Genomic DNA, 12378 nt, shown 5'->3' with positions numbered 1-12378 from the left:
TGACACAATGCACGAGGCAAGAGCAATACACGAACCTATTTGGGTAAGAAGCAGATATACTTCTTCCAGAAACAAGTGAGGAGGTAGCAAACAAATTATTCCTCTGCTGTGCTGCTCCCAGGGAAACATACTACTGTGTGTAACTTAAGACATCTAACTACATTTAGAGAACAGTTGCCCTAGGATCCTCTAAATTAAATTGAGAAACAGAGATTTGCAAAGAGTGAATCAGCTCAGAAGGAGCCACCCCCTAGGAAGAGGTTCTCTCCCTTCACAGACTAGGCAAAGAGCCAAGGCCAAGTACACTTCAAATTCCTGCTCCTCCACATGCTTCCTGAAGACACTGGGTAAGTCTGGACTCCCATGCACTACTGAGCATGCTACGGACTAGCCCTACTATGCAACAGCTACGTCCATGAGTGCAGATTGTATCATGCAAGAAGAAAAGAAAGTAGAATTTGCTGCAGGTTGCTAAGAAAATTCCTGTTTACAGTCATTCACAGAAGCAAAGAGAAAAATAAAGTGAGCAAAGGTGACAATATTTAATATAAGAAATACAAATAACTTTTTCCTTACCTTGCCTTCCACATACTGTGGATAAATAGGATAGTAAAGAGAAGATTTGTGGGCCAAGCGAAGAATCTCCTTTAGAAAGTGTTTTGTATAGTGATGAAATATAGGATTTAAGACAAAGTGGTAAAGATGTCCATGTTCTTCTTGCTGGTGGTGATTAAAATGAATAAAATCTTCAATGTTGTAATGTGATCGAATGTACTCAATATCCTAGAAAATAAGAATTTGGAAATCAGCAGTGATGAAACAGCTACATTTACAATATTTTAGCAAGTCCCAACAAGATGCTTTCTATCAATTAAGGAACTAAATTTGAACACTGAAATTAAGTGCCTTTAAGAGTTCTTCTCAATTAATGCACCCTGACTGAACACATTTTTCTTGAAAGTCTTTTCATTGTATCAAAATCTATTCTTGCAGCTTGCCCACCTTCATTTACAGGGAATGCATATTTGAGCCTTTCACAACAATGTCTGATACAGGTTAATAGACATTCATGGAGGAAAAAAAAAAACCCAAACAACTCTGTTTTGCTGAGTTCAAGACAGAGAAGCCTAAACTGTCCTTCCACAAAACTTAAACTGAAAAGGGGGAATTCTACAGAGAAAAGCTGTGTAAGAAATGCCCTCCAACAAGTCTTCCCTGTTGAAGTGATAAGTTGAGATTTTTGCACATTTATACACTCAAGAGAAATTGCTATATCCTCTTATCTCAATGCTCTTAATATAATTAAGAGCTACTTTTGAAAATAGGAGTGACTACTCTATTTTGAAAACTGAGCATTGCAGCTGCTGAACATTCTAAAATCTACCTTTTCAGTCATGCCACAAAGTAAGCCTTAAAGCATGTTTACCTTTCAAGAATAATGTGCAACATTGTCTTTTTTTTTGTACTCCACTAGAGTATATGCTTTTTATTTGTTTTGAAGTTAAGCGTGTGATTCATAATCACTCAGAATCTACTGTTGGAGAAAAAAGTTAAGAAAGCAAATCTAGAAAGACAACAACTACTCTTTGCAGTACGCATGGCAAAACTGCTTATTGACTTTGGAAATCAGGGGGCAAAATAGGTGATTATAAACATATCTAGAGGCAAAATGGCTTTGTGCTAAAGCACCAAAAAGAGGTGTAGGAGGCATACTTCCAGAATGCATCAGCAGCTTCTTGCAAATCACAGGATGATTTTTTTTCATCTGTGTGTCAATCATCATATATGAGAAGGGAAATAATAGAGTCTACATAGTCAGGAAAGAGAGAAAGAAAGTTTATAGAGGCAGTATCTTTTAAATATACTTTCTGTTAGGTACATGTATAATGGCAAGCACAAAACTCAGCCTTTAGTGTTGAGGGCTAAGCGTTACAGTTTTCATACAACACAGAAATAGAATTTACCATTTCATCTCTGATGACAGAAACGCCAACTATTTGATCCAAAACTTCTGCTATGAAAGCCTGTACTGGGATCCCATCCTGCAAGGCAAAAGCAACATATGCATGCTTCCTATTTCATTAGTAACCTTCCTTTTTAATTGTAACTGTGTATTTCACCACACAACCACAGTTAAAATACTTTCCTCCCAGTATACATTCTACACACTACCCTAATTTAACCACTCTTCCTTAACTCAAGGCATAATGTTTAAACAATGTTCATGGCTGGACTCTTGACCATGCAGAAGTTTACTAACTAAAGTTCCAGTTAGGACCTAGCTGCTACAGGAGTGCTATAAGCTCAGCCGCTAATTTAGTCGTGGGTTAAGTTCTGATCTTAGGAAAGAATATTAATTAAAACAGATATTCTCCATCAATAGTTGTATAAAATGGATTTCCCTCCAGCTGTATGATTGGTAATGATAGTGCTTGGTTTTTTGTTTAAGCAGCATTTTCCATCACACAACAATAATGCAGATGTTCCCAGGCATATGTCTGGCCACATTATAGGAAGGAGAAAGAGGCCCCCATCATGTGACAAAACACAAGTACATGTTCATCACACAACCAGATGTGTGTGCAAGAAAAAGCAACAATGCAAATCAGGCTCCGGGTGGCCAAAAAATGCATCCAGCGTTCTTCTGTCTCTGCATTTGAGAAGAGAAGAGGAGGCCACAGGTTAGATTAACTATCAAGTCAGGCTGAATACAGTGTATACTGACTGTTGATACTGACTTGAGTACCTATATACTATATATAGTATACTAGTTTAGAGTAATGTAGTAAATTCTGGATGTTTATACCAGTATTTACCCATTCTCTTGTAAGTATACTTGCAACAAATACTCACTGGATCCCTGCGAGCCAGAGTAAGTATCTTTAAGTCATTCAATATACTTTCATTCAAGCTAAGGGTTTTAATGAGCATTTTGACACCAAGTAGGTCATTGGTTGTTGCCCTTCTTACACTAAATGACCTATAAGAAAAAAGGAAAAAAAGAGAGTAAAAATTCACTCTGTGACAAATTAAAGACCATTCCCATGCTTAAGACAACATGCTTTCCACAAGCACCAAACACGTCTTTCACAAGTTGAAATTGATTGCTATACGACTATTGTTCCAAATGTATATATTAACTTCTTGCATGATAACATAAAAGATCACGCAACATCTACTTAAGAGAACTCAAAAATGATGCTTTAACTGCTACTAAACACTCGGTCTTTCTGTACCTACAGCCCAATCCCTCAAAGCAATGACTAACTATGACCACAGATATCACCTAATCTTCATGTGAATAAGAGCCAGCAGAGAAAGGAGGCAAAGAACCTTTTAAAATTGAAGTAGAATCCATAACTGCACACTGACACACATGGGGAAAAAAGAAAGAAATAGAGAAAGATAAGAAAAATAGAAAAAAGGAGAGAGAGAAAAAAATAAAACAGAGTCAACTGTCATCCTTGGATATGATACAAAAGAAAGGCAGTAACATCAGTTTCTCCAAGAAGAACAAATTACTAACATTTGTGTTAGGCCTTGGTCCTTTAAATACTAATGAGGATAAACTTACATGAATAAAATACCTCTGATAAACATAAGATGGACAGTTAGTAATCACACAAAAGTGACATGGTATAAAAATGTCTGTGTGATATGTACAGCCAGCAACATGTTAGCTACAGACAGGAATATCCTGGCACTTACCTAGTTTACACACTCTGTTACAAAACATCTTCCCACCCACTAATTATGAAAAAAATTTATTTCATAGTGACAGTCTATAGCAGCTGAGGAACTCTCTCGTGTTGTCTGTTAAAAGCATCGACCCTTCCTGGTTAAACAAGGCTCATACAATAAAGACTTACAGACTGCTGTTCAAGGAACTGAATTACAACTTAATTTCCAAGAATTAAGTTCTTTCACCCACAGGTAAAAAACTTGACGTTCATGTAGTATAACTTCCATTCCTGTTCTTCTTGTTTTCAATTTGAACTTGCATGTGATATTCTTCAGCCTAAGTCACAGTCACATTGAGATTGATTTTGTGGACCATGGTTTTAATGAATAGCACTAGTACCTTAAAAAAAACAAACCTACCAAGTATCTGATATGTTATGGGAAATTTCACAGCTCAATCTCATTGATAATTTTCAACTTGATTATTTGAGTGCTTAAAAGCATACATTTGATTACTAAATTACAAACTAATCCTGAGTTTCTAAGTGAGCATCAGTTTAGTTTCCATACTTGTTAACTCATTTCCACAGACAGTTAATTGCAAGATCAAACAAGTGATGAGGATGATGGTCAGCAAGACCAACAATATGGTTCACTCCGCAACCCATGAGCATGCTATCTTTCTGCCACTCCACTGAGCCCAGCACGTGAGTTTTTCTTCCCATCACTGTCCAAGAGAAGGCAGTTGTGTCAATAATGAACTATATTTTTAATATGACGAAAAACAGAACGTGCAAAAAATTGAAACTGTTTCCTAAAACAATAAACAAAACCACTAGATCCACTGTAAGTATGAAATAGTAGGAAGGACTATCCAAGGTCTGTGCTCATTTCTCTTCCAGCAATGAATTAACTCATTCTAGATGCCCGATTCCTTTGACTGCTCAGAGACCAGGATGCTACTATTATTATTATGCTTTTTAGTGAAAATTGAGGGAAAGTATCCATTAAGCATTTCAGCCTATGCCTTGTCATCTGTTATTTTTTTCCTCCTTCACTGTTAAGTAGCAGACCTATACTTCCATTTGCTGCACTCTTGCTTTTTGTGTACTTAACACTTTTTCTTATTCCTTTTACAATCTTTACTAATCAGTATCTCATTTTGTGCCTGTGCCCCTTCTGATTTTGCCCTTTCATGTCTTCATACAACCATCTTCTTACCCCTGTTTTTCTTTTAATCCATTTTCTGTGACTTCCTTTTCACTCACATGCCTTTCGAAAGCCCTTGATGCAAGTATAATATATTGATCTTTTACTTTTTCATATTTTAGTTTTATCTAAGACAGTACCTGCTGTTGTGCACTGCATTTTTTGTTCTTCAGAAACTTTCCAGAAGCTTCATCTGGCTTATTCCACAGCTTTTCTGATCCTGAACCTCAATAAAAAGCTATTTTTCCTTACTTTCCTGCACAGCTGTGGGGGGGGTTGGAAAATATGACTAACAACCCTACTCTGTTTTCATGGAAGGGCTGGTATCATTTGGAATATGCACAATTTAATCAGAATTGCAAGGTGTCTTGTTCGGGGTTTTTTTGTTTGTGTTTTTTTTTTTAATTTATTTTTTTAAAAACCTTGACAACAAGTTTAATTTTGACCAAAATCACAAGAGGACATATGACTACCAATCCTACTGGTGGATTACTGAACAGCTGTGACTGAGATTAACAGAAATTACTCCAATGGCTTTCTCTTCAGCCAGCTGGATTCTTACATAGTACACAGAAGCCCAATTTCATCCCATGGTAAAAAGCTTCTGCACAGGTCCAAGAGTAGCTGGCCAGTTTCTGCATGAGCTATTTGTATACCACCAAAGGTGGTTAAGTATGCAATTAAAATGAAAGTATTTTTCTAAAACCATGCAGTATTTAGCTACATTAAGACAAAAATAAAGGAAAATCTCTAACTGTGCCACAACTTCAGCTTGGTATTTGGGCCAGTATAGGTTTGTTATCCAAACAAAGCATTGGAAAACTCACACCATGTAACAAAAGTCATAGAAAGAGAGGTTTTGTGTCCCAGTTCACCAGTATTTCAGACTACAGAAGCATTCAGAGTATCCTGGAAATTGAAAGGTATGAAATAAATGATTCAACACAAAAAATTATATAAAATAGATACTCAACAATGAGGTTACTGCTGTGTTCTGCATGTTCCAGAAATGCATTACTGCATTTCTCTTAAGAGAGTTACACAATGTTTCCAAGAATTAAATCTAGACCAGGCTTTCAAGTACCAGTGTTATGCGACCTGACCCAAGTCCGAAGGGCACCATGTTTCTCTATTGGCCTTGGTCCACAACAAGGTAACCTGAAGAAGCTACTTGTTAATACCAATGTTCATCTTCACTAAGTTAGTACTGTATATACAAACTTTAAATGAATCCTCTCACTGCACTTTGGTTTTACTTAAAGGAAACTATATATAAATGCTGGCAGTCAGAAGACTGCTTGCTTTTAATCTCATTTTTTGTTTCATTAAAAATCATGTCACTAACTACTACTTTATTTCACTGAAAATATAAAGCTATTTCTACATTGTCTAGTATAGAGCTGTGTGGAGATACATCAGAATAGGGTTAGGATTCACTCCAGAACAGGAAGCAAGACAGCTGCAGTAATGCTGCTAAAGACTAAGTTATTTAGCTCTGCTCCTAATTGCTCCAGGCACAGTCCTGTGCTATTCAACTATACTGTTTTGGGGACTCAAGCTACCATTTTTGCAAGATGTTGCGCCATACTGTGCAGAACACCAGCTTGGTCTGTGATAGCAAAGGAATACCCATCTGGTGCTAGGTTGGCCGGTGCAAGTATGTTCCATAAATGTAGTTCAGAGTACATCATTTGTTGTCATGAGGCACACTCACTTGAGCAATCCTGCACGGTGGAACACATAAAGCTCCTCACTAAGTTTGGAAGTATAAAGAGGGACAACCCGAACAAAACTCTGGATCAGGTGGAACTCTGGTACATGATGTGGTACGAGGATGACGCAGAAGTCTTTGTCCTGAAAAAGATTTGTAGACAATAAAGGCTTAGTGATCTCAATGTAAGCTTTACACAAAAGTTTCAGACTAGAGCGGATAGAAAGAAAACAAACTGAATGCAATGCTTACAACGTACTCCAAGTATTGCTCTACCTAGATGGCTTAATAGCTAGGCAGCACAAAGGACTGATGAGCTGAACATTAAGTTGGCTCACAGAAAAGGGTCTTTTAGCTCTGACAGTAAAGACTTATCAGTTAATACCCTGATATTCCCCAACAGTCCTTTTTTTCCCACACACACCCTCCTCCCCGTCTTTTCTTCCTCAGTAGAATACTTCAGTTGGAAGGGTCCTAAAATGATCACCTAGCCCAACTGCCTAGTAGGAACATTATCTCTATGCCCACACCTTTAGGGCCAACATTTTCCCTTAAAAGGTCCTTTTTTCTACCTCACTATTCTTCTGCAGTGAAATTTCAGGACAATGTATGTCTGTCTGGGATCTTTTGCAAGTCTGCAGCCAAGTGAGACCACCAACTAGAGCAATATGTCCTAAAGTCCTGAACAAACACCCAGTGTGTACACACAGATTGACTTTGCACTGCATGCACAGAAGACTTAATGAATGCAAGTTTGTACATACGCAGTGATGTCCAGCTTGTCCCAAATTTGCCACTGCTGGCATGCATGCGCTATAGGGTGCATATGCCTACAAAGACATGCTGTATTGGCAGTCAATGTAATTGTTCAGAGAACCTGTGCTGTAAAGGCTGCAGAGGTGCAAAGGAATGCAGGAATCTCCACTGAATGCTCTCAGATGAAAGAGAGCATCCTCTGGAGATGAAACTGCATGCCACAGATAACTTCATCCATTCAAACTGTTCAAGCACCCCCTTCCACCAGAGTCTCTACCATCTCTTTTTATTGAATATATGCTTTAAGATAATCTCACTGCTCACAGGGACGTTGGAGAACTCCGACAATTCATAAAGATGCTTCATGCAGCATGATAGATGCTGAAAGACTCCCAAGTAGCACAGATCTGGAAGACGTTTAATTGGTTTACTCTGGCTGATTATTCTATGGCATTTTTTCAGTAGAAAGATATTTGAATCTTGCTGCTTATCTTTAAGCACACTATGTGATTAATTTTTTTTACTACACCTGGTGATTCCATCATGACATTTTGTTTCAAGGAGTGACAGGTGCATTGTTGGATGTATAAACTACTTAGAGATATGAAATGTTTTCTGTGTTCACTTTCTCTGGGAACTCTCTTTGGTGGTAAGCAGCATTTCTGAACATGCTGATATTTAGGGCCAAGGGTGTACCTGTGGTCACCAGGACCTGTCTCTAAAGGATGCTACCACGCAGTAATTTTAGTGTGAATTTACAACTCACTGTAGTGTGTGTTAAGAATGTCTCAGAAAGTGTATTTTGTTACCTCAGATAAAGACTGATCACACAGAGCATTAGTGTGAAATAGCTACTGCACTGTAAATTTACGTCCTTATTTGCTGCAAGTTAGCTTTGCCCTAAATATAAACCTTTGGTGCCACTGTTTAGACTATAGGTAAATACTACGGATTTCCTTAGTACTGCTGTTTTCTAGGCTTTAACTCTTCTACTTTAATGTATTTTCCCTGATTTTATTTTTAATTTAGGTACAGTCTGGATCTATACATGATTTAAAGGAGTTTGAAACATTTGCTTTCTAAATCTGCATCTCAGAAAAGTCCCTATGGAACATAAACAAATGACTTATGTATGCAATACGTGAAGTCCAAAAGCAGCCAAGGAGAGGAGTCAAACTCCTCAGGGTAACTCAGCCCAGGGCAACTAGCCATACCATACTCCTGTGAGTCACTGACTTACTCTGGCATCATATCTAAATACTCTGGCTGACAACTGCACTACCGTCCAATCATACATACATATCCATACAAACTTCAAAACTTTAATTATACATACTGGAAAAAGCTTGAAAACATAGTGCAAAAAATCCAGCGATCTGCAACCAAGAGTAAACATTGTTAAATAAAGCATGTATCAGAGATCCTATACATTTCAATATTTACATCCCCATAAGCACAAGGAACATTTATTCACAGCACTAATCAGACAGTCCTACTAGTTCATCATTAATCAATTGCAGATATTGCATGCTGCACATCAGTTGTTGACTTCTACTGCTTAAAGCATCACTATTAACAAGAATAAACCTGAATGCTTGAAATAATATCAAAAGATTAGGCTCTTCACTGAAGGAAAAGAAAAGTTTACTCTCATGTTGTTGACTCCAACATTTTTCAGAAGTCATTCATGGACATTCTGGACATGTCAGAGCAGCATTAGTATACAGCAAACATTAACTGAGGTTACAAACCATTGTTGCTGTATTCCACAAGATTTTCATCCAGTACCAAGAGTTCTGTCAGTATCTACTTGGTAAACCTATCTGATGTACTTTATCAGACTAACAGGAACATCAATACTTTGAAATTGTTTTTGAACGCTTTACTTCTTTCCACTTCTCACCTACTGGTTTAGAGTAATTCCACTCTCTTTTCCATAGTGACGGTGAAATGTGACATTTAAGTTTAAAAAGACATGAGAAATCTAACAAATTCTTCCTGTTTCTCCTAAGTGTCAGGATATCAAAGAGCTCTTAAACCCATCAAACAGAGTTATGCTGAAGCTTTATAAAATATTTTTCTACCGTACAAAATGTGTCTTTTTGAAGAAATTCAATACAGATATATATACCTAAATATATTGATAAAACCCCTTCTCCCTCCAGACCTATAATTAAGTTCCCTTTAACTACTTCACCAATAATATTACTGAATGAAAAGACAAATAATTTCTAATTAAAATATCCAGGATTGAATGAAAACTTAAAAAAAAAAAAAAAAGCTGTACATACAGATCTGGATTGGGGTATTATATATTCACCTATATAATACATAATTATAACTAGTTAATAGAATAGCTAAATGGGGGAAAGGAAAATGCCATTGCAGTGTATAGTTCTTTATTCTCTGGTATCCAGTACCTTCTTGGCAGCAGGGCACACAAGAATGGAGGTAGGACATTTTTCAGGGGGCTTAAAAAGGTATGAAATGCCTGCAGATAAACTAGCAATCTCATTCCTTCACATTTCACTTTCAATGCACTAATAAGCCAGGTAACAGCTTTACATTTCGGAGATGGAAACATTTAGCAACTTTACTGGGTAACACAAATTCCCAGTAGTAAACTTCCCTTGAGGGCTAAGATGCAATCATACCTATACTTCAACCAAACTCCTATTTCTGGATCCACACTGTGCAGCGTCAGCAGTAACTCCTTCAGGACAAGATTTGGAGATACAGTCAGGATTACTTCATGCCATCCTTTCAACATATTTGCTTTTCTAATGTTTCTTTTACAAACAGTTGGATCAAGCAAACGCAAGCTAGGGAAACATACAAGCAAAATATTTGAAAACACCAAGATCTACAGATTCCTCAGCTCTGAGAGGAAGATCTTGCATGAGTTAATCTTAGGAGAAGTCTTCAGAAAGGAATGCTATCTTCTCCACAGATACCCGTCTTGGAATCCAGACTGTTCCAGAGATGTCTCCAGGGAACAAGGAACGGGACTGCAGTGTTGAATGATAACCAGGGTGAAAATATCTTGAACAGAAACAACAACGATGCATATGAAGGACAGAATGTTAGAAGGGGGCAAAAAAGTGACAGATCCTTATCCTAAGCAGGATACTATGAGCAGAGAACTTAACTAGTCTACAGAGAGATTATTTCCCCACATAGGTACAGATCACTGCTTTGAATTGCTGTTTCACTATAATGGAGTCATTCTAGAGCAAGTCCCTCACCTCAGTATTATTTTAAAATAAAGTTATTTTATTCCAGAATAATTATCTTGCTTGAATTTTATTTTAGACTAGATTGTCTATAAATAAACTATTCTGAAATGGACTCTGCAATGTGATTGTTCTATCCCATGTATGTTGATCAGTGTTTCTAAGTACACCACAGATTTTTAGCACTGCATTTCTCTCTCTTCCTAACGAATTCGAGCTATTATTACTCGGTAAATATGTACCAAGAAGGCTATATGCTTGCTTTGCTTTGGTAACTTAGGATATTTGCATCTGTAGCAGATTCAGTGTTTAATCCCTTTGGGTAGGGCCCCTCCTTAATAAAGAAACAGCTTAATAAACAGAATTAGTTTTCAAGGAGTTCTGATTTTAATTCTTAATGAAGTTTATTCCTAAATTTCCTTTAAGCCAGGTAAGTTCAGACATTGTCAGTCACCAATGACTACTACTACAAGTAGAAAGATGTTTTTTCAAATGGTACTACAGTTGTCAAATTCATCATCTATAAAGTCCTTGCTACTGACACCTTGTGTCTCTAGAAATTACATGTATATAAAACTGTGGAAGATCTTGGGTGTGCTAAGCCTCTTTCTGTCTACTTTTTGTAAGTATCTACATGTTTTATCTTTCTTTCTAGGACCTATAAACAAGAGCAGGGCTCATTTATAATCAGAATGGGCCAATGTTCCTGGAGAGGCTTTTGCTGATGTGGTTGAGTATAGGTTCGCTCTTAACAGGTGCAGAGAGATTTGGGAAAAAAAAAGTCTAAACCACATTTATAGATCTATTCTACTCCACCAGGATCTAAGAGTCCAAGGTCAGCAGCAGCAGCAATCATTTTAAGATAAAAAGCCTCTGTCTTCCCCCTACTGTAGTGGATTCTAGAAAACCGCATCAGTTCTCTCAGTGATGGGAGACTGAGTGTTTAGAAATGAGAACATTTAACTGCAGAGTTAAAAACAGCTTTATCGCCCCATGAAATGAGATGACCAGTACTGTAACACCTAGCTCTTTTCACAGTTAGCCAGCTTTAGAATTAATGTTTCTTCAGAGGAAGAAGCGGCCTTCTTACAATTTCAACTAGCATTTTTCCAACAAAAAACAAATTCTTAACTTTTTGTTCCCACAGTCCTACCAGAGATGGGAAGTTGCAGCTGGAGGTTGAAAATTTCAGTTATTACTGAAGGTAAAAGAAATGGAAAAAAAAAAGGTCAGAAAAAATCCAACCTAACTGCAGCAGGTGCTGTCACTTTCAAATTTGTCCTAAAAATGTAACATTAAGAATTGTTATTAAGATCGGGAAAGCAGTAGCTATTCATCCATACCTACCTAGTTTCATGCTTCTCATCAATACAGAACAGATGGATACAGAAAGCATTTGAAGCTCCTCTGTACACTGGATGAAAAGCACCTTTTTCTTCAGTCTGAAGGAGAAGTGTGGCTGAGGCTTTGTAATCTTTGACATCATCTAATGGCAGTTCAGTATGGGAAACTGTAATGGCTCCATCTTTCTGCAATAGCAATAGACAAGTGATCACTTACAACATTTCAGAAAATATTTTCATTTTTTAATTAAAAGGTCTTGCATCATTCCGATGTTATAGCATTCCAAGCAGACACACAGGGATGTACTTTTTACCTGTCACATTTTGACAAACACAGAAATTCAGGGAGGTATTTTTAATGTGATACCTGTTTCTGAAACACTACATAAAAATGGCCTTTAAAAATACATACATTCTTGCTGAAAAGCAATATATTCACAAACCA

General features: G+C 37.2%; 1 protein-coding gene across 1 annotated transcript in view; it reads right to left on the bottom strand.

Annotated features, from left to right (window-relative positions):
- The window catches only part of CFAP61 (cilia and flagella associated protein 61), a 113958-nt gene that overhangs the window by 77544 nt on the left and 24036 nt on the right, over positions 1-12378 (bottom strand). Inside the window, exons 10-15 of the mRNA XM_052783858.1 lie at positions 11938-12119; positions 8694-8733; positions 6605-6744; positions 2854-2980; positions 1965-2042; positions 577-783 (exon numbers count right to left, since the gene is read on the bottom strand). Coding sequence (XP_052639818.1) covers positions 577-783; positions 1965-2042; positions 2854-2980; positions 6605-6744; positions 8694-8733; positions 11938-12119 — 774 coding nt within the window. The remainder of the gene's footprint in view (positions 1-576; positions 784-1964; positions 2043-2853; positions 2981-6604; positions 6745-8693; positions 8734-11937; positions 12120-12378) is intronic.

This window comes from Harpia harpyja, chromosome 4 (assembly GCF_026419915.1).
Source record: "Harpia harpyja isolate bHarHar1 chromosome 4, bHarHar1 primary haplotype, whole genome shotgun sequence".
NCBI classification, from domain to species: Eukaryota; Metazoa; Chordata; class Aves; order Accipitriformes; family Accipitridae; genus Harpia; species Harpia harpyja.
This window is presented reverse-complemented; position numbering and strand designations above follow the sequence as displayed.